Here is a 27695-nt window from a genome sequence, read left to right as displayed (position 1 = left end):
GGGGCAGCCAAATACTTCCTGAGCACTGACCCTGTGGCTAGTACCAGGGATAGAAATACAAGGAAGACATGTCCCTGTCTGTCTCACTGGACTTAAAATGGAAGAAAGAGACATGTAAACAAGTTACTATACAGCAAATACTTGCTAAAATAGAGGTGCAGATAAAATGTTCCAAGAACAGAAGGAGAACAGTATCCAGTGGGGCCTTGAGATGGTTTTCCAATTCCAGCTGTCTTCTTTCCCCAGTCCTTTATGAGAAGAACAATGCCACGAGAAACAGCCCTCACGTGCTTTAAAGCAATCCCGGAGAGAGCTGGGGCCAAACACTAAAGCTAAGGACAAAGGACCGCACCCTGGGACAAGAAGAATGCTTACTGACATTATCCTAAAATAATTTTTTGTCACTTGTGGAGAAGGAATACAACACGCAGAAGGAGCTGATTAAGTACTACAGCGATGTACTATGGTTTCAGGGCACCTGAGTGCACTCGAGGCCTAGTGCTTGCCCCTACATTTTAAGAGTAACTTTTATCCCTTCTTTTTTTTCAAAGTTATCTGCACAAAAATTTAAACGTACATGTTACACAGAAAAGAAAAAAATAAAAGTCACCGTGATCCCATTAACCGGAGAAAATGACGGCACATTTTGATGCACATTGACGACATTTTCCATGCCTTGCTATGGTGCCTCTTTTCCCCTGCACCCCCCATACTGGAGCTGCCACACACACTGAGGGGGCCTGACATTTTCAACTAACAGCTGATAGCGCTAAAGCCGCCTTCTAGGTCATTAACAATGTTCTCCAATATCATTCTTCCTAGCTGCACAATATTCTGCTCTATGGGATATATACATAATCTAGCAAATGTCTGCTATCTCATATTCTGTTTGTTCACAATTTTCCACCAATATAAATGACTGAATGTCACAGCTGATTCTGCACAAAGACTCATTAGCTTCCTTAAAATACATGACAGTATTGGAATTGCTGGGACAGAGGATGTGAATAGTTTGAGATATTTCATGTCTGTTGCCATACTGCTGAGACAGGTCTTACCAGGTTATATTCCCATCCACTGTACACAAGAGTATCTCTTCCCTACACCCTCCCCAGCGGTGGGTAATACTTATTTCTAAAACCTTCATGGGGGACCTGGGTGGCTCAGTCGGCTAAGCGTCTGACTCTCGATTTCAGCTCAGGTCATGATCTCACACTTCGTGAGTTTAAGCCTTGCATCGGGCTCTGCGCTGACAGTGTGGGGCCTACTTGGGATTCTCTCTCTTCCTCTCTCTGCTCCTCCCCCACTCATACTCTCCCACAAAACAAATAAATAAACATTAAAAAAAATAACAAAACCTTCAAATATCTGGTAAACAAAAACCAGAAAATCTCTATTTTAATTAGCATTTCCTTGACTACTAGTGAAATTGACCACAGTTTTGTATGGTTAATGATAAGCATTTCTTATCATTAAAGCTATTTGTCGTGTGTGTGTATATGTACGTATAAGCAGGAAGGTTCCTTCACCGGATAAAAAGAACATATGCCACATATATAAGTATATAGTTAGGAAATATGCGTATGTACATGATGCACATATGTCCTATTTATTTTAAGATTTGTATGAAGTATTTTCTAATATATAGACATTACAGATTTGTTTAATGTCAAAATCCATGAATCGTTCCTCTCGCTATAGGTACCATACTTAGAAATACTCAAGCTTAGAGGCACCTGGGTGGCTCAGTCGGTTAAGCCTCCAACTTTGGTTCAGGTCATGATCTTGTAGTTTGTGAATTCGAGCCCCACGTCAGGCTCTGTGCTGACAGCTCAAGAGCCTGGAGCCTGCTTCAGATTCTATGTCTCCCTCTCTCTCTGCCCCTCTCCCATTCACATTCTGTGTCTCTCTCTCAAAAATAAATATTTAAAAAAATTAAAAAAAAAATACTGAAGCTTATATAAAGTTACTTATTTCCTTTCTCATATTTTAGCTTTGTTTTTATTTTTTACATTCAAACTTTAAGTCCTTTGGAACTTGCCGTTTTGGGAAGTGAGGGGAGGAGGGAATGAAAAGAGTTGTGTGCACATTTCTCTCACCCTAGCTATTTATAGATTTTCTGACCAAGATACACGTTCTTATGAATTGCCAGTTTATAAGGCTCGATCCTCATAACTTGGTGGATAATTTTTTTCCTTCAGCTTAAACCTGGATTGGTTTTGCTGCCAATCAGTGCACATTTAGTGACATGACTTGAGCAATAATTCTGCACAGAACTTTGACTTAAAGAAACTTAAACTCAGCATTTAATACTACAAGAAGAGTAGTGGTCAAATTAGTTGGCAAATATTGCTTCACCTCAGTAAAAATGTGCTTCATCTGGGCTTGTTTATTCCTGAATCGCTTGATCTTCTGTGCAATGCGAGGATCCTTTTCCAGCTCTTCCATTGTGGCCCATTTACAATGCAAGTAGGAACTGTCCAAAGACACACAAATTGTGAGACAAGTGCAAACGACCACACCACTGAGCCCTACAGTGTTTCAGCAAACAGGGTGACTAACCCAGAAGTAGCGGTTTGTGGTGAAACTGCCAGAGGTTAGGCTGCGAAGGGCCTTGCACTAACCGGACAACAAAATAAGACAATGCAGCGATTAATTCCAAATGACCGATCCCTCTGCAGCTTCTACACAAACTGCCTGAGAGCAGAGGGAGGGTAGGCATGGGCAAGCTGTCATTAACACACATTAGTGAAAGTGGGCACGAGGCAGAGGAAGAAAGAAAAATCTAAGAGGGAAACAGTGCGAGCTACAGGACAGTGGTTCTCCACCAGGAGCAGATGAGAATGGCTTGGGGAGTTTTTAATAAGCACCAGTCCTTGGGATCTACTCCCAGAGTCTGAGTCAGCTGGTACTGAGTGGAGCAAGGTCTTCCCCGGTGACTATCTGCATAGCCAAAGGTAAGTACTACTGCTTAAGGTGAAGTTGAGTCAGTCAAGATCCACAGGTCAGGCCTCAGGGGCCATTCTTGGAAAATACAGAAGGTGATGTGACGAGGGAAAGGAAATTTTATTCATATAAAATCCAAATACAAATAATATATGAAGAACACGTACAAATTTCTATACTTAACGTAGAATAGCTCCAAGTCGAATGGGGGCTCTCCGGGGTGAACCTGTAATCAACAGCAAGCAGTTAACAGCTCAGACCCCCACAGATCGCCTTGACGTTGCACAAGAAAACAGGTAAATCAACACCTCTGCTTGATTTTCGTACAGACTTCCTGAGGATGTTTTCAGTTTCCCCCTTCTTTTCCTGACAGCTACTGAGCAGCTTTCCCAAAGGATGAATGCACAGCTAGCCAGAAGGTAAAAAAGAAAATGATCCTCCTGGTGTCCTTCCAAGGTTCAGGCTGGGACAGTGTTCGGCTGATAAACCCAAATCGGCCCAGGATCTGAAAGCCGTCAGGCCCAAAGCCTGGCATGCAACTGAAAACACAGGTCTCCGGCACACCCCCTGACCACCATCCCGAAACATCAGCGGTGCCCACTCTCAAAGTAAGGAAGTTTGCTCTCATAAATATTTGAAGATAAAACTATGTTCTCACCAGTGACAACATATCTTTCACTCCAGGTATACTCTCTGGATCTCCACAATGGTCCTGAGATATCTAAAGAACCCACCCTCCAAATGTTTTCCTTTCTTTCTTTCTTTTTTTTTTTTTTTTGTAGCTGTGGTTTTATTATTTTTTTTAATATGAAATTTATTGTCAAACTGGTTTCCATACAACACCCAGTGCTCATCCCAACAGGTGCCCTCCTCATTGCCCATCGCCCACTTTCCCCTCCCTCCCACCCCCTATCAACTCTCAGTTTATTCTCAGTTTTTAAGGGTCTCTTATGGTTTGCCTTCTTCCCTCTCTGTAACATTTTTCCCCCCTTTCCCTCCCCCATGATCTTCTGTTAACTTTCTCAGGATCCACATAAAAGTGAACACATATGGTATCTGTCTTTCTCTGTATGACTTATTTCACTTAGCATCACACTCTCCAGTTCCATCCACGTTGCTACAAAAGGCCAGATTTCATTCTTTCTCATTGCCACGTAGTATTCAATTGTGTTTATAAACCGCAATTTCCTTATCCATTCATCAGTCAATGGACATTTAGGCTCTTTCCATAATTTGGCTATTGTTGAAAGTGCTGCCAAAAACATTGGGGTACAAGTGCCCCTATGCGTCAGCATTCCTGTATCCCTTGGGTAAATTCCCAGCACTGCTATTGCTGGGTCATAGGGTGGATCTATTTTTAATATTTTGAGGAACCTCCACCCTGTTTTCCAGAGCAGCTGCACCGGTTTGCATTCCCACCAACAGTGCAAGAGGGCTCCCATTTCTCCACATCCTCTCCAGCATCTATAGTCTCCTGATTTGTTCATTTTAGCCACTCTGACTGGCGTGAGGTGATACCTGAGTGTGGTGTTGATTTGTATTTCCCTGATGAGGAGTGACGTTGAGCATCTTTTCATGTACCTGTTGGCCATCTGGATGTCTTCTTTAGAGAAATGCCTATTCATGTCTTCCGCCCATTTCTTCACTGTATTGTTTTTGGGCGTGGAGTTTGGTGAGTTCTTTATAGATTTTGGACACTAGCCCTTTGTCCGATATGTCATTTGCAAATATCTTTTCCCATTCCATTGGTTGCCTTTTAGTTTTGTTGATTGTTTCCTTTGCAGTGCAGAAGCTTTTTATCTTCATGAGGTCCCAATAGTTCATTTTTGCTTTTAATTCCCTTGCCTTTGGAGATGTGTCAAGTAAGAAATTGCTGCGGCTGAGGTCAGAGAGGTTTTTTTCCCTGCTTTCTCCTCTAGGGTTTTGATGGTTTCCTGTCTCACATTCAGGTCCTTCATCCATTTTGAGTTTATTTTTGTGAATGGTGTAAGAAAGTGGCCTAGTTTCACTCTTCTGCATGTTGCTGTCCAGTTCTCCCAGCACCATTTGTTAAAGAGACTGTCTTTTTTCCATTGGATATTCTTTCCTGCTTTGTCAAAGATGAGTTGGCCATACTTTTGTGGGTCCAATTTTATTCCATTGGTCTATGTGTCTATTTTTGTGCCAATACCATGCTGTCTTGATGACTACAGCTTTGTAGCAGAGGCTAAAGTCTGGGATTGTGATGCCTCCTGCTTTGGTTTTCTTCTTCAATATTACTTTGGCTATTTGGGGTCTTTTGTGGCTCCATACAAATTTTAGGATTGCTTGTTCTAGCTTTGAGAAGAATGCTGGTGCAACTTTGATTGGGATTTCATTGAATGTGTAGATTGCTTTGGGTAGTATTGACATTTTAACAATATCCAAATGTTTTCAATATGGCTCTTTTTCCATGTTCTCTTCTTGGCCCCCTGAGGACTTTCCCTGGGCTGCAGAAACTAAGGGACAAAAATACCTTCTGCTAGCATCACAATGGAGGGAAAAAATTATTTGGAGCTATACTCAAATATTTAAGAATTTTAGGACCTAAAATCTTCCATGGGGGTAAGAATAATAAAGAATAAAAGAATAAAAGAATGACTAGCAAGACAATATTCTTGCTTTGCTCTCACTCTGGCCAATCAGGACCATTCCAGGTTGTCTAGCCAAATCTCTCTTCACAGAGGGGAGAACCTGTGATATAAAAGCTGACACATAAGCCACTAACCTCCTGGACGGTCTTAGATGCCAGGATCTTCTCAATGATGTTTGCGTCATCTTCTGGAGGCTCCTGGAGACAGAGGTTAAGAAGAAAGAAAATTACTGGCACCACAGAATCCAAGAAATAATTCTGTAAGAAATGCTATAGCAGGTACTACTTGGTCTGAAAGTTCACCATTGAGTGCTGAGGCCTCCCTCCCTATCAGTCCACAGAGTGATCAAAAGATCACAAACATTCTAACATCTGGACACAACCTAACACCTCCCCTTCCACATAAGCAGAGAAGTTATGCGGCTTTTCAGACTCTTAATTTCAGATCTGCCTTTAGCATCACTAAAATTGGTCCCAGGACTTCCCTTTTCTGCCAAACCTGCCTACGTGTTGCTGCATAAAATTTTCAGAAAGGTGTAACAGAAAGGAGTCTGGGGGCCTTAGAAGCAAAGAGTCCTATTTCTAACACCTACCAGCTACTGACTTTGGGTAAGTCAATTAACACGTCTTCGTTTCCAAATCTATTAAAATAGGAGTTAAATATACTTATCTCACTGGGTTACTGGGAGGATAAAACAGTATGTGAAAATATTTTTGGAACAGTAAGCACTATGCAAATGCAAGGCATAATTATTCTCTACTAAACGATACCGTCTTTCCCTTCTGTGTCTGGAAATGGCTGTTTCACCCATCATCCTTTGCCTATAAATCCTAACTCAAAACAAATTAATTTCTTCCTTTCTACCCTGGCTACACATCAACATTTCTAGGCTCCTGATCTCCATGAAATCTCTCTACAGAGTATTTGATTAAATAATTACAAACTTAAAAAGGATGTGTTGAGTCAGAACACTCTTATGTTTGATGTTCTTTCTGGGACTGTATTTGAGCCGTCCTATTTCAGAGGTTTTGTATGTACTATATGACCTCCTCAGATCTAGTATTTGTCCACAACAGGGTACTCAGAACAGAATGAGAAGAATGCTCATCACAATAGCCGTAGCTCCCAAAATAACTTGGGTTCCTGATCAGAACTTCCCCAAGGATGACTTCATGCTGCATTACTACTGTCTTCGGTCCTGCCCATTCCAGGGGTTCGCCTGTCCCAGAGCCACACCATTACAGAAAATGGTATATAAAGGTATATAAAATCATACTTCCCCCAGAAAAGTACTGAAAGAAAGAAAGGAAGAAAGAAAGAAAGAGGAGGAGGGCAGATGGTAGAAACGAAGTATGGCGATCAGCAGGCGATGACAGATGCTCCCAAAGGTTACAAATATTTATTACATTCCCCTAGACACATGCCATGGTGCTAGGTGCCATGCCAAAGTTAATCCAAAGTGACAAGAGTCTACTCCCACTGCTCAACAAGAAGACAAGTTGATTGTGCCTACCATATAGTAGGAAGAAGGGATGGGGATACAGACTAAGCTTTTGTTTTTCTGCTCAAGTGTTCTGCCTGATTCTTAAGCACAAGTAAGGAAAGGAAGAGGCGGCAGGTGGCTGTTGCCTGCCTTCTCCCATTACAATGTAAACCTTCTGAGGGCAGGGATCCTTATTTGTTTTATCCACTGCTATAGCTAAAGACCTGAAAAGGCCAGGCACCAGTGGGTGACCAGTATATATTTGTTAATGCTAAATACAAGGAAGGGGAAGAGAGAGGAAATACATGAGGAAATAAAGCATCTAACTCACCAGGGCTACAGACTGCAGACAGTTAATATTCTTAATCTACGTCACTTAATTAAAAATTCTCTTCCTTCTTCATACACTGGGACCTAGCCATACTGTCAGGATGGCCAACAGCAAAGGGCCAGAGCCTGGTGTAGTTTTCTTAAGCCAAAGATCACTACCCCAACCTTGCAACCAACAAAGGAACAGGTGCCGGTTAAGAGAAAGTAGATGAATGAACAAACCTCCTTCCTAATTTCCTACTTCATTTCCTTCCTAAATTTCTTCCACATTTTTTACTGTCTTTTAGGTTTATTCACTGGTCTTACAGAAATAGATGAGCCATAGTCCTCCTCAGCAAGGAACTACCAGATATGCTAACATAACACTTTAAAAGTTATTGAAGTATGGCATACATACAGTATATAGAGATCTCAAGTGTACAACCAATGAATTCTTACACATACACATACCCACTTGTGTAAATATCACCTAGACCAAGTTACATAACATTCCCAATGTTCTGGGAGGCTCTCCCGCCCCCACTGGAAGTAACCACTATTCGGATTTCTACTACCACTGATTAGTTTTGCCTACTACTAAGCTTCATGTAAATGAACTATATAGTATGTGGTTCATTCTTCTGTATTTCTGCATAGTATTTAGTTGTATAAATATACTACCATTCATTTATCTGCTGTTGAGGAATATTTGGGCTGCTTCCAACATTTATATACACTGTGTATATTTTGGTGGACAAATGCACTCATTTATCTTGGATATATACCGAAAAGTGGAATTGCAAGGTTATGAGGTAGATTATATATTTGGTTTTAATGAATGTTGTCAAAATTTTTTCCAAACCGATTCTGACAATTTTTATACCCACCAGCCACGTATGGGAGTTCCAGGTGACTTAATATTGTCAATCTTTAAAATTTTGGCCATTCTTGTGGCTAAATTCACATCTTTAAATTTAATTAATTCACATCTTTAATTCACATCTCCCTAGCAATTGAGGATGCTGAGCACCTTTTCATGCTTACTGACCGTGTGGATAACCTCTCCGTGAAGCTCCATTCATGTCATTTGCCGATTTTAAAAATTGTCCTTTTTTTAAATTTGTAAGAGTTCATTATACATTTCTGAATAAGTGCCCTGTCAGTTATATAGATAACAAATATTATCTGCCAATCTATGGTTTGCCTTTTGCTTCTATAAATGTGTCTTTTGATGAACAGAAGTTCTACATAATCCGCCTTATCCATCTTTTCTCTTATACATTCTTGTGTGTTGTTGAATCATGTGGCAGCAATGTGGCAGTGTTGTTGTGGCAGCTATGGCTGCCACAAAGGTCACTCATTAAGCCACATAAAGTAATTTAAAATTTTCTTGCAGCCACCTTTTTAAAAAAGTAAAAATAGGGGCTCAGTCAGTTGAGCTCCCAACTCTTGATTTCAGCTCAGGTCATGATCCCAGGGGTATTGGGCTCCATGTATTGGGCTCCATGCTGAATATGGAGCCTGCTTGAGATTCTCTCTCTCTCTCTCTCTCTCTCTCTCTCTCTCTTTCTCCCTCTGCCCGCCTCCCCAACTCGTGCTCTCTCTAAAAATAAAAATAGTAAAAATAAACAGATGAAATGAATTTTAATACTTTATTTAAAGCAATATATGCAAAAATTTATTATTTCAATGTATAACCAATATAAAATTATTAATAAGATACTTTATATTCACTCATTAAGTCTTTAAAATCCGATGTGTACTTCACACTTAAAGCACATCTGAATTCAGACTACCCATATTTCTTTTTTTTTTTTTCAGTATATGAAATTTATTGTCAAATTGGTTTCCATACAACACCCAGTGCTCATCCCAAAAGGTGCCCTCCTCAATACCCATCACCCACCCTCCCCTCCCTCCCACCCCCCCATCAACCCTCAGTTTGTTCTCAGTGTTTAAGAGTCTCTTATGCTTTGGCTCTCTCCCACTCTAACCTCTTTTTTTTTTTTTTTCCTTCCCCTCCCCCATGGGTTTCTGTTAAGTTTCTCAGGATCCACATAAGAGTGAAAACATATGGTATCTGTCTTTCTCTGTATGGCTTATTTCACTTAGCATCACACTCTCCAGTTCCATCCATGTTGCTACAAAGGGCCATATTTCGTTCTTTCTCATTGCCCTGTAGTACTCCATTGTGTATATAAACCACAATTTCTTTATCCATTCATCAGTTGATGGACATTTAGGCTCTTTCCATAATTTGGCTATTGTTGAGAGAGTGCTGCTATAAACATTGGGGTACGAGTGCCCCTATGCATCAGTACTCCTGTATCCCTTGGGTAAATTCCTAGCAGTGCTATTACTGGGTCATAGGGTAGGTCTCTTTTTAATTTTCTGAGGAACCTCCACCCTGTTTTCCAGAGCAGCTGCACCAGTTTGCATTCCCACCAACAGTGCAAGAGGGTTCCCGTTTCTCCACATCCTCTCCAGCATCTATAGTCTCCTGATTTGTTCATTTTGGCCACTCTGACTGGTGTGAAGTGATATCTGAGTGTGGTGTTGATTTGTATTTCCCTGATGAGGAGCGACGTTGAGCATCTTTTCATGTGCCTGTTGGCCATCCGGATCAGACTACCCATATTTCAAGTGCTTACAGCCACATCGGGCTAGTTGGAGCCCTACGGAGCAGTGCAGCTCTGTTTGGTTCTACTTGTTTTTATAGCAACACTACCTTGTCTTCATTACTGGAGTGTGATTAAAAGTCTGGATTACAGGGAGTCTTCCAACTGAGTTCTCCGTAAAGATTGTCTGGCTATTCTAGGTCTTTTGTGTTTCTATCATCAATTTCCAGCAGAAAACACCGTGCTTAGATTCTGACTGGGAATGAACTGCAGACATCTTAACAATATTGAATACATGTATGTCATACATTGCTCTATTTATGTAGGTCTTCTTTAATTTCTCTCAGCAATGTTTTTCATATAGAGAGGGCTTGTATATCTTTTGAGAGCTATTCCAGAATATCTAATATTTTTGATGATGTTACAAATGGCATTTTAGAATTTTTCTTTCCTGATTTCATGCTGCTAGTTCACAGAAATAAAGTAGATGTTTATGTATATTGTCTTTGTATCCAACAATTTAGCTAAATCCACATTTATTAATTCTAATGGTTTGTCAATTCTGTTGAATTTTCAACACACAGTCATGTCATCTACAAATATTGAATCGTACTTCTTCCATTCCAATTTTTAAACTTTTTATTTCTTTGTTTACTTATAGCAATGGCCAGGACCTCCAGTGTTATCTCTTTTTTAAAATTTATATTACATGTTCTTTTTTTTTAATGTTTATTTATTTTTGAGAGAGCAAGAGGGGGAGGGGCAGAGAGAGACGGGGACAGAGGATCCGAAGCAGGCTCGATGCTGATACCAGACAGCCCAGCAGAGGGCTCGAACTCGCGAACTGTGAGATCATGACCTGAGCCTAAGTTGGATGCTTAACTGAGAAACCCAGGTGTCCCCTGCATTTCTGAATATAAAGATAACAGTGGGATCTTTTTCTTACTCCCAAATTCAGCAGGAAAGCATTCAGTATCGTACCATTTAATATAACGTTAGTAGTTTTTATCTAGTGGATTTTAAGTCTTTGGTTTTCTACAGTTTCAGATGTGCCTGAATATGGTTTTTGTTTTTGTATTTTCCCTGCTTGGGAGTTACCTGATGCTGAATGTATTGGTTGATATCCCCCATCAGTTTATGGGAGTTGTTGGCCATTTACTTTTATCATCAAACACTCCTCTGCTCCAATCTCTCCTCCACATCTAGGACTCTAATCAGAGATACACATTGCACTTTTTCACTGCACCCCAATTGTTTCATATGCTTTGTTCTGCTCTTTCCATTCTTTTTTCTATGTGGCAGTTCAGAAATTTTCTATTGATTTGTCTTCAAAGTCACCAATCTTATCTTCTGTTGTATCTAATCTGCTTTAATTTTTATTTCAGGTTATTTTAATTTTTTACTTTTTAGATTTTAAAAAGTTTTTAGATTTATACACACACACAAATATATATATTTTTAATGTTTATTTTTGAGAGACTGAGAGACAGTGTGAGCGGGGGAGGGGCAGAGAGGGAGACACAGACTATGAAGCAGGCTCCAGGCTCGGAGCTGTCAGCATAGAGCCCAACATGGGGCTCAAACTCATGAAGTGCAAGATTATAACCTGAGCCAAAGTTAGACGCTTAACCACCTGAGCCACCAGGCGCCCCTCTAATCTGCCTTTAAAGTCATCCACTGTATTCTAAGTTTTTTAAATTGGAATTTTCAGTCCAGCCTGTTGAACCGATTCTCTTTACAGACTCATTTCTTCACTGGAATTCTTCACTTTAAAATTTTTTTGGCTCATTTTCTTTTATTTTCTTTCACATGTTAATCAGTTATTTTAAAATTCTTTTCTGTTAAGTCCACTACCTGGATCATCTAGGGTCTGCTTCTATTATATATTACTTTTACTTTTTAGTCACATTTTTTCCAGCTTTTTCAAATGTGCAATAGTTTTTTACTTATGGTAGATATTGTGAATAAAGGAACCTTAGCAGCTCCTAACAATATTTTCCACAACTATTTCCTATTTTCTCTGTGAGAGGGGGTGGTCCCTGGGTCCAATGAGACACTGAATTGGGTCAGGCCTGGGTTACTATTAAGATTTATCTCTTGCTTAGCAGGGGTAGCTGGGTGGCTCAGTTGGTTGAGCGTCTGACTTCAGCTTGGGTCATGATCTCACAGCTCATGAGTTTGAGCTCCGCATCGGGCTCTGTGCTGATGGCTCGGAGCCTGGAGCCTGCTTCGGATTCCGTGTCTCCCTCTCTCTCTCTGCCCCCAACCCACTCGCATTCTATCTATGTCTCTCTCAAAAATAAATAAACATTAAAAAAAATTTTTTTAAAGATTTATCTCTTGTTTTATCCTGTTTCTCAAGCATGAATGTCCAGGGCCACTGACTGAATGTGGCAGGTCTTTCTATTCCTGAGCCCTGGAGTCTCCAATCCCAAGTAAGTTAAAAATCTCTCACTCTCTTTTTTTAAATTTATTTATTTATTTTGAGAGACAGAGAAAGAGAGAGAGCAAGTGCGAGTGAGGGAGGGGCAGAGAGAGAGAGAGAGAGAGGGATAAAGAGAATCCCAGGCAGGCTCCGCACTGTCAGCAGAGAGCCTGACTCAGGGCTCAATCTCATGAATCTCAGGTGAGATCACGACCTGAGCTGAGATCAAGAGTCGAACACTTAACAGACTGAGCCACCCAGGTGCCCCTCTTAAAAACCTCTCTTCAGGGAGAGTTAGTTTTTCTACACTAAGCCCATCCCTTTAGTGAGATTTATCCCTCTAGGTACCATGATACTGTGAGATTTCAATCTGCCTTCTGAATGAGCCACTAACTTCTTGGGCTACCCCAGAACTCCTCAAGGTCCTGGGGAGAGCCCTTTGCTTTGGGGATCTTCTAGTTTCCAATCATTTCACCAGCAGGGGCAGATAGTGATGGTTTCTCTTCAACCCAGAGAAGTCTGTTTGAGCCAAGCCTGATCCTCAACCTGCACCTAGAACTGAGGAATGTTTCCAGAGAAGAAATAGTTTGCAACTGCCGGCTCATCTAGTAATAAATAGCTCATCACTGTCTGGAATTTTAGTTAATCTAATTCTTGTTGCTTTCACAGATATCTGATGTCTTTAAAGACACATTCTCTTTTTTTCCCTTTGCAATGAGTGTTGCCCTGCCACGACCTACTGTCTCTTCCCTGGAAGAAGGAATCCTCCCACATCAACTCTCATTCCAGGAACTCCCTAGGGCCTACTTTTTACTCTTTTCAATTCATACTCATTTTTCTGCTGATCTTGTCCAGTCTTGAGGTTTTAAATAAGGGCTACATCATGACACCAGCCAAGTTTATGTATCCAGCTCAGAACCTCCCCTCGATTCATAGACTCATATATCTAATTGTTACCTGCCATCTCCACTTGAATATCTCAGAGGTATTTCACACTTAAAATGTCTAAAATGTAAACTCCTGCTATCCTAGCCAACTTCCCTTCCCTACCCATTCCATCTACAGTTTTCTCCCAACTGAGTGAATTCTATCCTTCTTGGTGTTCAAACCAAAAATCTTGGTGTAATTCTTGATTCCTCCTCTCTCTCCATACACTGTGTCTGATTAGCCAAGAAATCGTGTTGGCTATATCTTCAAAATATGTATAGAATCCAGCAATTTCTCACCACCTCCACTGCTTCTACCCTCGTCTAAATCACCTTCATTTCTCACCCAGATTATTCTCAACTGCCTTCTATCTAGTTTCCCTGCTTCCACTCCTGCCCAACTAGTCTATTCACAATACAACATTCAGAACTGCCATTATAATGTCTTTTGCCTAACCTGCTTACAAGGCTTCTCTTTTAGAATAAAATCAAACATCTTTTAAAGGCCTACAACAAACCCTGCTGGAGCTCACCAAATGTCCCATCTCCTATTACCTTTCAGGTCTCCCTGTGTGTTCCTCACACACACTAGTGGCCCATTTCTACCTCAGAGACTCTGCACAGGCTATTCCCTCCGCCTAAAATGCCTCCCTCTCAAGATTCCCTCACTCCTTTATTGCCTTCAATTCTTTGCTCAAATGTTACCTTGGTGAGGCCAAAACAGACCACCCTAATTAAAACTGCAACCCTCACTCCTCAATTTCACATCACTCCTCTCCTGATTTTTTTTCTCACAGCACTTACCACCATTGATATACTACGCAATTTTATTACTTTTTAGGTTTGTTCCCAGCCTCTACCTAGGTATTTCCACCCTTTGGAAACTAACTCGGAGCTTGGCTGTTTGGCCTCCTCTCCCACAGGTTCAGAATCCAGCAAATGTGAAGAGGAGATCAGTTGCATGGATTTCGTAGGTCCCCTCTCCATTTATTGTATGCTCCCTCTGTGAGAGCAGGGAGTTTTGCCTCTTTTGATCCTTGATGTTATCTCCAGCACAAAACAGTCCTTGGCAGGTAGTAGGTCCTCAAGAAGTATTTTTGAATAAATAATGTTAAGAGATTTTGCAATATAAATGGTAATATCAGCATAAAGCAAGTGCTGAGAACCTGTTGAAATCCCACAATTCAAGACAGGGCACTTCGGCAAATTAGGAGAGCCTCTGAAAGTGCAGCGACATCTGAGTTAGATCTCTGTTAACCAGCACTAAACTTTCATAATTTCTGACTACCTTTCCTACCCACTCCCAAGTCTGTAGAACCCAGACTAACCAGGGAGCATTCATACATGTACACATGTACTGACAGGAACAATTATGTCTTCCTCACTACTAGATTGCTTCAAACATTCTTATTCTTATCTACCATTAAGAATAGAAAAAAGATGGGTTTTAGTGGGAGGATTTTGATAATGTTATTTGGAGTTTTTACTAGGACCAGCCAAATCCAAGGAAACGTTAACACACGGACAAGAAAGGACAGTACTTTACTCTGAGTATTAAAAGGATGAAGGGCTTCAGGGGCACCTGGGTGGCTCAGTTGGTTGTGTGACTGACTCTTGATTTCAGCTCAGGTCATGATCTTGCAGTTTGTGGGATCAAGCCCCACGTTGGGCTCCTCGCTGGGCATGGAGTCTGCTTGGGATTCCTTCTCTCTCTGTCTCTCTGCCCCTCTCCCGCTTGCACATGTGCTCTCTAAATAAATAAATAAACTTTAAGAAAAAAATAAATAAAAGGATGGAGGGCTTCAAACATTCTTCACCATAGAAAATTTTCAAGTAAAAATTAAGGAATGTGAAATAAAATTTCAACTTATCTTTTTTTTTTTTTAAAGTCTTTTTTTTTTTAATGTTTTATTTATTTTTGAGACAGGGAGAGACAGAGCATGAACAGGGGAGGGTCAGAGAGAGGGAGACACAGAATCTGAACAGGCTCCAGGCTCTGAGCTGTCAGCACAGAGCCTGATGCGGGGCTCGAACTCACGGACCGCGAGATCATGACCTGAGCCGAAGTTGGCCGCTTAACTGACTGAGCCACCCAGGCACCCCTCAACTTATCTTTTATAGGGATAGCAATGAATACTGGAATTAAAAAAAAAAAAAATCTGTGAGGGGTGCCTGGGTGACTCAGTCAGGTAAGCATTTGACTTTGGCTCAGGTCATGATCTTGTGTTTGGTGAGTTCAAGCCCCACATCAGGCTCTGTGCTCACAGCTCAGAGCCTGGAGCCTGCTTTGGATTCTGTGTCTTCCTCTCTCTCTGCCCCTCCCTGGCTCACACCCCTCCCTGTCTCTCTCTCTCTCAAAAGTGAATGAACGTTAAAAAAAAAAAAAAAAAAAAGAAAAGAGGAGTGCCTGGGTGGCCCAGCTGGTTAAGCATCCAATTCTTACTTTTGGCTCAGGTTATTATCTCACAACTCTGTGGGTTCGAGCCCCCACATCGGGCTCTGTGCTGGCAGCACAGGGCCTGCTTGGGATCATCTCTCTCCCTCTGTAGCTGCCCTTCCCCCACTTGTGCTGTCTCTCTCAAAATAAATAGATGAACTTAAAAAAAATAAAGAAAAAGAAGAAAGAAAAGAATAATTCCTTAAAAAAAAAAAAACTGATTATCATCAAAACACTGAGAGCAGGCTTTACTCTATCCCAATAAAAGGAAAAGGGAATAGCATTTCCAAAATACACATCAAAGCAGGACGGAAACTAGGAAATCAGGACTTTTCTAAACAGAGATTGTGCATAAGCACGATCATGTGTGTATCAACACTCCGTGTATACAGATACACACAGATATAAACTAAATCTGCTTGCCAAACACACTTCCATAACAACCATCTGTTCTCAGCTACTTGGAATTTTCTCAAATTATCCTTCAAAGAAGGCCATTTTAATTCATTCTCTTTCATGTCAGAGACTCGGATAACTAAAAATTTTTTTCTTAGGGAAAATTTCAAAAATTGTCAACCCTAGTCACCCCCAACCTCAACCAACCACCTGATTTAGTTCTATTTAGCTAGGCACAAGGGAGAGGTTCTAGCAAGAAGCAAATCACTTTTCAAATCACCAAGTATGTGAGGGTACAAAAGTAGCATCAAACGAGATGCCCAGTCTCAGGGGCTTACATTCATGTAGGGAAAGCAACATAAAACATTTTTATTAGAAACGTTGCAGGTTAAATTCTAATTGGTGTGACAGTAACCTTAAGTCCAGCAAGAGTGCAAAAAGCAAGAACAGCTTGGATTTCACAGAATAGGTAAGGTTTTAGTAGGGCCCTAAGGAATGGTGGGTAGTAAGAGGACAACAAGCAGGAAGGAAAGCTGAAATGAACTGGAAGGATGAAAGAATGAGTCCACAGGAAACAGGATGCATATACGGAATACTAAGTAAACAGTAGAGCAAAAGCATTAGAATGAGGTAGGGAAATAAAGGGGAGTAAACAGGTAGTGTGCGGTCACATTTAAAACAAAAATCAGGCAGGAATTTTGATTTAATATCGGAGTTGAGAAACAACCACCTTAGACCACAGAGCAGGGGCACTCTCCCCCAGCTCAGGGAAGGAAACAGGGGGCTTCTGGGGGAGAAAATAACTGGGCTCAGCCCATCAGGCACGGCAAAAGGTTAGACAAAGCGGAGGGCGCTGGCCTCAGAGACACAGAGTGAGGCACAGGAGGGCACAGGGAGCTGAAGCCTCATTCAGATTAAAGCCCTTTGTTCTAAAAGGCAAAATCACACAAACTGCACAAACTGTAGGAGGCAGAAACTGAGACAGCCTTGTAAAAATCTACACAACAACTGCGAAAGTCTGTCTCTGTTCTAGACACCAACATCCGTTTGACAAAGAATAAGAAAGCAAAGACTTTGCTCACTGTGACGTGAGGATGGAAAGTTATTTCCTGCCCCCGAATCCCGTATCCCAGTCAGGGGACCGTCCCTCTGGCTCCAGAGCAGGGCCGTGCTACCATGCCAGTCCTGGCCTACCACGAATCACATGTAAAGATGTTTCCAGCAACTCCCCACTAGACAGCCAGTGCTGAGGCTGCAATCTGGGACTGGGCCAGGGGCCACAGAACAAGGCAGAGCATGCTGAGAAGGCACTGCCCGAGAAATGCAGCGAGGGAGCAGCAGGGCCTTTCTGCTGGGGACTCCACACGGTTCTTGGCCCCAAGCTACAGCCAGCAAGCAGGCAGACAGCCATCCAAAGGGCCTCGGGAGAAGGACACAAGTAAAAGCCTCACCTTCTTCAACTGATTTTCTGTGCCACTGGGTACTGAGGATTGTCTGGAATCCTAGATGAGATTCATGGCTTTCAAGGTTTGCCATCAGCCTGGGAAATCTTTGTTCAAACCTCACCAGGAAGCCCAAAACGTAAACCAGAGGCAAATGCGGTGTAGTCGGGCAGCAGCTAGGGCTCAGCTGAGGCTGGCCTCTGAAACCCACCCAATCCCCCTACAGGCCGTCTATCTACCCTGCATGCTAGGCCAGGCCTGGGACACAGAGGCCAGATCCATGTGCTTGCCAAAGCCACATATCAGGCCTCTTTCTGCTTAAATTTCATAACAATTTTTGAGGCCTAATTAATGAAAATTCAGATTCTATCATATGTTAGCTCTCTCTCTCGTGTACCTTGAAGAGGATAAAAAGAGCCTTGTTAAGATACATAAAATTTCCTGAATTATTTCTGTCAGATCAGCTAAAGCCGCCCTTCAGGTACCACAAAAGAAGTCATAACAACAACTGAAATATGGTTAATGACGGGCTGAATGGCTACTAGGAGAAAATAAATTCCCTTCTAATGTTTTAACTACCAAACCAACCATAAATCTCCAAGGAGGGAAAACCCATCATAAACCAATATAATCCTATCACCTCATGGCACTCTTGCCAGGACTACTCTTAACTGTTTGCTTGAAAGCACTACACTGATAGTACATCAAATTATTATTCCTATTAAGTGCTATGTTCATTGGTTGGATAATTCTTGGCAAAGGGACCTGAAATCAACTCTTACATGCTAGTCACTGGTTGACTACCACTAGGGTGTCCCATGACCCAGATCGTTCTGTGCCTGCTTCTTGGTTGTTAAACCAGGGATGACGACCCCTCCTCCTAGCTACTGTCCATGCAAACACAAGGTGAAAGGATATGTGAAATTATGTGAAAATGCTTTAAGCTGGAGGCAAGGTGGTTTAGACAGATAAAGTATTACCGGCTTTGCTAAGCCACCCTAGTGCCCGGGGGGGGGGGGGGGGGGGGGGGGGGAAGGACAGGTATTTGTGCTCTGTCGCACATGCAGAGCATGAATTCTGCCAAGTCAGCATCAGGGACTCCACAACAACAGCCAGGCTGGGTCCCAGAATGTGCTGCTGGCAATGATGCCCTTCCTATATGCACAGCCTGTTTCTTCTTTTGCTTCTAATGTCTTCTCTGTAAGCTCCCTGGCACAGACCTCCTCCTTTTCAATATTTACCTCTCTTCCTTCTAGCATCTGGATATCAGGTCCCTCTTCTTGAAACCGCTGCCAATGGAAATCCCTAAAATACAAATAGGGCCATCCTGCTTCTCTGCTGGAACCCTCAATGTCCCCTCCCCCCTACCATTTGCTCTGCAGTATTAAGGTCAAATACTTTAGCTAATCCCTAGGGCCTGCATAATGTGACTCTTCCTACCACTCAATGCTCATCTCCCACCACTCCTCAGACCAGATCCCAACATCCAGCCGAGCTGGTCTATCACAACACCACCCGCAACACCATCCAGGCTGCGGGCTTTAGTTCATGTTAGAAATGCCTTTCCTAAAATCCTGACCTCCCCCTTTCCTGTCCACTCCCCCATGTAGCCACTGTATCCAGCACATTCTTCTAAGGCCGCACTTTATCACAGTGTTCATATAGCCATAAGCCCCTTCTTCTTGGAGCCAGGTACCATGCCTTGATACTCATCCTTGTATCCCAAGACCTGGCCTTGTATGGACTCTTAATACACATTTATTGAATCCAAGTTCCAACTGTAATTACTAGTGCGTGTGATTTCATCCAATGAATGGCTGTTTAGTATGTTATCAGACTTTCACATTCTAATGGGAAAGACAAAGAAATAAATGCAATCAGAACACAATGATCAGCTGTGGCAAGTGCTATGAAAGAAACAGACATGGAGTGAAACTGAGAATCATGGGGCTCAGAGGCAGAGATCTACTCTAAATACAAGAACCAGGAAAGACCTCTCTGGGGAGAAACCATTTTAGCTTAAAAGATGATGAACCAAGTCATGTAATGCATGTGAAGAAGAGATATCAGGGCAAGAAGGTGGGAAAGAACTGTTAACCCAAGGCTAGGGAGTGGGGAGAAAGTCATTTATATGCTGAAGGAATTTGCTGAGACAGAGAGAACCCTGCTGGGCACCATAGCGGGAGTGAACTTCATTCTAAATGGATTAGGAAGCCAACTGAAGGTTATCAGCACCAGTTACAATAACCTAACCTAGCTTCAGCGAAGAGCCACAGAATAACTATCAAGTGGGCCAAAATGATGGATCAAGCCAAGGTCAGCACCCCAGCCATAGGCCGTACCTCCGCCTGCCATGCCAGTGTAGAAGCCGAGAGGGCGGACGTCCGGCCGGCTCCAAGAACGGCAATTGTCTCCCCGTCATCGTCCACCACCTTGAAATCCAGGTCCTCGTTATATTTTCTGCGCTTCACCTGCCGTCCTGAGCGTCGTTTCTGCAGGGCAAACACACCCATCGGAGAGATGCTCTGTGAGTCAAAGGCAAAAAGCTTGGACAAGAAAGAATACCCTCATCTACACTCACTGACATGCACAAGAGACCTGTCCTACTTTACAAAAGCAATCTTCCTTAAACACAACTCTTTTAAGAATTAAATTCGCTCAAAATGAAATCTGGCTGAGGGAGGGGATCCAAATTGCCAAGATCCCCTGAGAAGAAGGTATAGTCTCAGAATCCAGTGAGATGTGTCTTGTTCATGAATGATAGTGACTTTCCTTTTCCTTTCTGGAGTCAGTTTCTATTCCAGTAAAACGGGGATGAGAGGTAAACTCCATCATCTTTCAGGTCCCTTCCAGCATAGCTGGAAGCTCTGATTTTAGGGCGATAAGATAATTGTTTCGGTTGTGGTCAAATTCACTGTACTTACAATATATTCTTTAAAAACTAAATTAATACCAGTTTTATTAGGACTTACTTTGAGAATCTCCTTGAAATGCAAGGAGACATATTAAGTGTGACAAAACAAGATTCATGAGTCACCATCTGAGGACTCATCTATAATTAAGTAACTCCTGACCTTTTAGAGAGACAACATTCTACAACAAAGCAGCCCAGTGGCTTTCCTCAAACAGAAAAACACATGGTTCATCTCATGGACACATCCTATCCAAGCAGCAGAAACACTTCTGGGAACCACTCACCAGCTAGCTCACTCTCCAGTACTTCAATCTTAAAAAACAAAACCAAAGCCAAACACCACCTGCCTTATTTTTTAAAACATACCTCCTGGGCCTCTCTCTGTTCTCCCACCATTTCTTCATTATGTTACCTCTATGACGTTTAGTTTTACATGAGGGATTCCACATGAAAACCTGTCTCCCAATCCCATGTACATACAGATCACCACCCTGGAAACACTTAAACCCCTGCCAACTCCCATCAACCCAACATGCCTGCTGCTCTGCCCATGAGGACACCTGACAGCCACTAGCCCGAGTTCAGAGACAGTGATGGGGGGGGGGGGGGGGGCGTTCTGCTCTGATACCCCAGACACTACTACTTATTACCACTGTGACATTGGAAGCTGATACCTTCCTACAGTGAAGACCATCTAGGAATCTACGAGGATCCAAGGATACTTGAATGTACAGTAGTCGGATGATTTTACATGGTCCCCTTTCAGCAGGTATAACCCAGGTAAACTGTCATGGATATCAGAGGAAACAGCACTTTCAAATATTAGAACTCCTATCCAAGACAGGTTGCCTCAACTGAGGGAGAAAATTCCTACCAATGTCATGGGCATGCTTAGTAATGGCTTTAAAAATCTCATTCAGGTGGGCAACTCTTTGTTTCCATGTTTGGCCAAACTTCCTTTACTATTTCGGCAAAATGAATACACACAGCCCTGACTTTTCCAGCATCTGGGATTATGAGAATGTCCTTATGCAGACCGGCCCAGCCCTCTGAATCTTAAAAGCATTAGCTGCATTGCAAATCAGGCCCCCGACACCTTACTCAGAGTGCCCCACAATTCAATTTTCCATATTCATTCTTTCTACAGCCTAATAACATGCTACTTCCCAAGAAGAGAGCAAACACCACTAAAAAAACCTGGGAGATCATTAGTATAAGGATCAGGATGCTAGGGGGAAAAAGCCTGTGGTCTTGGTGCTCACCCACCAAAACAGTGAAAGTCCAGCCCGGATCTATGCGCAAGGGGTGCAAGGCTGGAGATGGAGAGAGAAACGCAACAGGACGCACGTCAGCAAGATCTGTGCGGCAGCCGTAACCGCCCGCAGGGTTCCCGGTCACAGCTGTACCTGGCTGTCTGCAGACTCAGTGGACTCCTCAGGACTCCGCAGGGATGGGTTCGGCAGGCCCTGATCCAGCTCTAAACTCTCCACTGTGGTTTCACTTTTCCTCTTTCCTTTCTTCTTTCTCTCCACTGGGGTTGGTCCTTGCTCCTTGCTACAAGGAGAAATTCAGAATTAAAACTCTTGGGCAGTTTTTAAAACTAAGAGTTCTCACGTGATCAAAGTAATGGTATCACATAAGGATATGGTATCGCAAGGAATTCTTGTCCTAGGGGTAGGCTTTAATGGAGAATCTACAAGAGTTTCTTCCCAGAACTATACACAGAAATATGGGAAGAAATACCTACAAGGCTTGATGCAGAGTTCACTTTTTTACACCCTTATCATGATTCCTGTGGCTATGATTAATGTGGTAAGAAATAAAATAATATGAACATCTTCAAAACCTCACTTTCAGTTTATATAAATGTCTTCTCTAGTAAGCTTAATTGCTAGATATTGAGATATTGAGAATCAACAATTTCAATCGCCCTTTAGGTTACATGGGAAGAGACGTGTCCTTAATCTGTCACCATCCTCTACTGAAAATGGTCTATATAAGACTTGGAGGAAGTACTAGGAAGTCAAAATTGAAAACGATTCTGTCCCTGTCCTTGAGGAGGTTACGAATATGAAAATCCTACAGGCCGCCCAGAGCAATAGCTCAAGGCAGTAGCTAAAAGCCTCCTGAGAGAGGTGAAGATGGGCAAGATCCATCCATCCTGCAAGGTCCTGCTAAGATGGCAGCACCTCTAAAAAGCTTTTTCTGACCATCTTAGCTGATAAAATCTCTTTTCTATACTCCCAAACCACCTAAGCTATGCTTTGCTTAAGGTACTCAAACTCTGATCTTTCACCAAAGTTAGTTATTAACTATGATATCAGCCTCGGAACCACACAGTGCTTGAATCCTCTGTAGTTTCCATAAACATCTGCTGAGTAGATGAATATTTTATACTTCTCTGATCTCTCCTACCAGACTCCAAATTCCTAGAGGACAATATGTACTTGATTCAAGTTTGTATTCTTAGTCTTATGCCTTATACATAGTAAGTATCCAATAAATACTTATTGAAAAGATAGATGGATGCATCAATGGATGGATTAAGTCATTGGGGAGATTTGGGAGAATGCAACTGAGCAGAGATGTGCATGGAACAGTAATAATAATAGTAGCAGTACTAATAATTAGAGCTACTAGCTACATAGCAGTGATTACATGCAGGCACAACTCTCTAAGTATTTTACATGGATTATCTCCTTTAGTCTTCATATCAATCTTATAAGGCAGATAGTATTACTATCCTCATTTCATCAAGCAGCAGAGTGAGGTTCAGTTAGATTTCCAGGGTAAGATGGCTACTAAATAGTGAAGAAAGGATTTGAACCCAGGCATGCTCTTAACTACCCTGGCATTGTTAGGGAAGTGAAGAGTGTTAAGGGCACATTTAGTAAAAGACAGTCTGTATGGCTGGATGACAGGGCAAGTGAACAGAAGCACTAAATAATGGAGCTGCAAAGCAACTAGGTATGTATACCAGTCAGAGAGTTTTGACTTCATTCTGTGTGACAAGTGCCGTGATGGCAAGCCAAGGCAAGAGGGAATGAAGCCCTAGGCTAAATACAACCAATGAAAACTCAAAGGTGAAAATCATTTGAAGGATCCAGCAGAAATACAACCATTAAGTCTGAGGAAGGGACAGAATGTGGAAGATGAGGAAAGAGTCAAAATTATTGGCATTTTCTATCAGTTGGGTTATTGGAAGGTGTGGGGGAAGAGAGCTTGCCTTGTTTAGAGATGGGAGACCCAGCATGATGAACTGTTGTCAGGAACGCCAACCAGTGCTGACTGCTGAATCAGCCTGCCTCTCTCTTGAACACCCTTCACTCCTCATGGACTCCCAATCAAGTCAGCACAAACAGCCCACCCTCGTTTCTCCAGGCTGAAGACTGGCTTGCCTACTGATCAGGAAAGTTCTTTATGAAAATTATTTTGGTCCAAACTGAGGAAATGAAATTCTAGGGGTCCTGCCATTTTTAACAGGAGACTTGTACTCTCAAACACAGAGGGAAAAAGCAAATGTTCTACTTATCAGTGCAGGACAGGAGACACAGGTGAAACAGTTTAAAAACGTTCTAAGTTTTCGAAGGAATATTTATCTCATGTCATATACTCCTAAGAAAACTGTATAGCAATTTATATTCTATAAAGCACTTACGTGTTCTGTGTCTCATTTAACTGTTACGACCACAAGGCCATGAGGGAGTATCAAAGGCAGACAGATGAATCTCATGTTCCAGATGAAAAAACAGGTTTAAAAGCAGCAAAGGTCCCAAAGTCAGCAGCCGAGTAGCAGCAGAGGCCTGCACTCAGCTCATCTGACTCACAGCCTATTGTTTTTAACACCATATGTTTTCTGTCTTTTTTTAAAGCCCCGTCTCCCTTTTAATGAACGCAAAAACTTCAAATCTCCTTTAATGTTATTTGAATCTCAAAATAATGACCAAAAGAATTAACAACAAAATATTCCAATGACCCAAATACACAGAAAAAAAATCCACAAATCCATAGTCGTTGACAGTTTTTTTAAATGGATCCCTTAACAAAATAAGCCTTGTGCTATTTTAAAAAAAAGAAGGGGGGGGGCGCCTGGGTGGCTCAGTCAGTTAAGCATCCAACTTTGCCTCAGGTCATGGCCTCATGGTTCTTGAGTTTGAGCCCCATTTCCGCCTCAGTGCTGACAGCTCAGAGTTTGGAGCCTGCTTTGGATTCTGTGTCTCCCTCGCTTTCTGCCCCTCGCCCACTCGCGCTCTGTCGCTCTCAAAAATAAACATTAAAGGGGTGCCTGGGTGGCTCAGTTGGTTAAGCGTCCGACTTCGGCTCAGGTCATGATCTCGCAGTCCATGAGTTCAAGCCCCGCGTCGGGCTCTGTGCTGAAAGCTCAGAGCCTGGAGTCTGTTTCAGATTCTGTGTCTCCCTCTCTCTCTGACCCTCCCCTATTCACGCTCTGTCTCTCTCTATCTCAAAATAAATGTTAAAAAAAAACATTAAAAAAAAAAAACATTAAAAAAAAGTTTTCTCCTTAATTTTTTGGACACAGATTTAAACATAACTGATTAATAAACTAAGAGTCATCATAATAATCACATGAGCAGGGCCCCATTTAATCTCCTAGAAAATCTGAAATCCTTTCTCCCCACATTTGAAATCAATTTTACCTACTAAATATAACTTCATTATATTAGAAAACTATGTCTATATGTTTAATCTTACAAACACACACACTCAAAACTACTCAGCTGCATTCAAACACAAACTCATACTCAAACTAAACCAAGCTCAAGCCATAATTAAGGAAGAGAACCTCCTCAAAATATGAATCTTTACTAGAAGACTTGTATATATTTTACATCTGCCTTCCATTTTTCAGAATCACATTAAATAACAAAAGTAAGGAGGAGTCACAGTGAGGCACTTTCAAAGTCAAGCCTAGTAGGCACTACTAGGCACTAGTAGATTTTCCTAGCCAGAAACTGGGTGTAGTATGGAGTAGAGGGAACATCTTCTCAAATATATGTCCAATGACTGGTGAACCCTGCTTGCTTATTTGTGGATAAATAAGAAGATACTCTACCAAAGTGATTTTCTGTAGGTTACCTTTGGCAACACAATCAATTTCGAGTTCCAAAACTTCTTCTTGGAGCTCTTCTGATAAAGACAAGTATCAGGGAGAAAAGATTCTTTGTAAGCTTATAAATGGGATTTTCAAATAGGACACAAGAAAATATCACCTGAATTCATCCTCTAGGAAGACTACATGAAATGTGTTTTTTCCCTCTTTGGAATAACTTTTGAAAACTTTATGCTTGAGATTTTATCAAATGAAGACATTTAACCTCTAAATGGCTCTATCTATAGATGGATTTGGTCCATGAAAGCTTGTTTGCTCCCTGAAGTTCCAGGTTCTTCAAAAACAGTGGTCAAATAATATGTAAAAAAACTATGTATGATATATATACCCTTTGATCTAGCAATTCCATTTCTAGGAATACACTCCAAAGATACACCTCCAACAATATGAAAAAATATATGCATGAGGTTACTCACTGCAGCAAGTGCAAATTAATAAAAATAATGTACATGATGAAATGTGACTGAATAAAGTAGGACAGTTACAATGGAGTACTATGTAGCTCTAAAAACCATTAAGACTCCAACTGATCAGAATATGGAATCATTTCTAAGCTACAATGCTAAGTGAAAAAGGAAAGTGCTAAAGAGTATAAATGCTACATTTTGGGGAAGAAAAAAGAGTAAGAAAACATGAATATATCTATGTATTTTTAAAGTTTATGTATTTATTTTGAGAGAGAGGGAAAGCACAAATCAGAGAGGGGCAGAGACAGACGTGTGGAGAGAGAATCCCAAGCTAGCTCCATGCTGTCAACACAGAACCTGATGTGCGGCTCAAACTCACGAACCATGAGATCATGACCTGAGCCAAAATCAGATGCCCAACCAACTAAGCCACCCAGGTGCCCCTATCTATTTATATTTTTAAAAGAAACACAGGAACGATGAACCAAAAAACAATGATCATCCATAAGAGATGGTTAGATGGGATACAGGAAGTGAATGATATTTCTCAGAGACTCAATCTTTTTATAAAAATTTGACTTTTGGAAGCATGTTAAATTCTACATATTAAAAAATAAAAAAATTAAAGATGAAAACAAGCTGAAACAAATGAATCCAAGTATTTCAAACAAATAACATAACCACATTGAATGGAGGGGGAAAATCTCATTAATTATGAACACAATAGAGCTGACCCTTAAATAATACAGGTGTTAGGAGCACCAATCCCTGTTCAGTCAAAAAGGTTTGTGTAACATTTCACTCCTCAAAAACTTAACTACTAGTAGCCTACTGTTGACCAGAGAAGCCTTACTGACAACATAAACTGTGAATTAACACATATTTTGTATGTTATATGTATTATATACTACATTCTTACAATAAAGTAAGCTAGAGAAAATGTTACTAATAAAATGTTAAGGAAAATACATTTACAGTACTGCACTGTATTTATTAGAAAAAAGTCTGCATACAAGTGAACCCATGCAGTTCAAACCCGTGTCGTTCAAGGGTCAACTGTATTTGACTATGTACTCTTAGCTTTTGGAACAGTGAAAAAATCCTGAACTTTTTGGTAGGCATATGGGTGAAGCAATTTTGAAACCATTTTAGATGTGATACAGGATTAAGCAAATGAGTAAATGTGTTGATGTGATTAGCCAGGGAAGTTCTCACGGAGGAAGAGGGAAGATGTAAATATGCTGTAAAACAAGGAAGATAATACGGCATGAATCTAAACTGGAGACATCAGTGTGAACTCAGGTTTTCTAAAATAAGTATACATATATGAACACATGTACATAAATGTGCACACATTATGAATATATGTGTATGTGCATATAGGTGTGCATACATATGTGCATGTACAGAGATGTCTATGTACACACGTGTATGTATTTTTTGCCTTGACAGCTCAAAGAGCTGAAAAGTGAAGATGCCCCATTAGCAATGTGCACACCTAGCACTCGGATCTTGGTTTCTAATACCAAAGTTCCTTAGAGAAACAGGTGATTCCAAAGCTAAGGTAGAGAAGATAAAAGATGAGCCTGAAACATCTTGCTACGTCAGAAAGTAGGGTATAGTCAAAAAAATGAAGGCAGCATGGCAAA

General features: G+C 41.4%; 1 protein-coding gene across 3 annotated transcripts in view; it reads right to left on the bottom strand.

The window, feature by feature from the left end:
- The window catches only part of CHD6 (chromodomain helicase DNA binding protein 6), a 203326-nt gene that overhangs the window by 95351 nt on the left and 80280 nt on the right, over window positions 1-27695 (bottom strand). For all 3 annotated transcript variants that reach the window (XM_027070111.2, XM_027070116.2, XM_053199947.1), the window contains exons 4-8: window positions 21915-22062; window positions 19937-20086; window positions 5693-5755; window positions 3114-3172; window positions 2359-2476 (exon numbers count right to left, since the gene is read on the bottom strand). In XM_027070111.2, coding sequence (XP_026925912.2) covers window positions 2359-2476; window positions 3114-3172; window positions 5693-5755; window positions 19937-20086; window positions 21915-22062 — 538 coding nt within the window. The remainder of the gene's footprint in view (window positions 1-2358; window positions 2477-3113; window positions 3173-5692; window positions 5756-19936; window positions 20087-21914; window positions 22063-27695) is intronic.

Source organism: Acinonyx jubatus, chromosome A3 (genome assembly GCF_027475565.1).
Source record: "Acinonyx jubatus isolate Ajub_Pintada_27869175 chromosome A3, VMU_Ajub_asm_v1.0, whole genome shotgun sequence".
In the NCBI taxonomy this organism is placed as follows: domain Eukaryota; kingdom Metazoa; phylum Chordata; class Mammalia; order Carnivora; family Felidae; genus Acinonyx; species Acinonyx jubatus.
The sequence above is the reverse complement of the archived record's forward strand: the minus strand, read 5'-3'. Positions and strand labels throughout refer to the sequence as shown.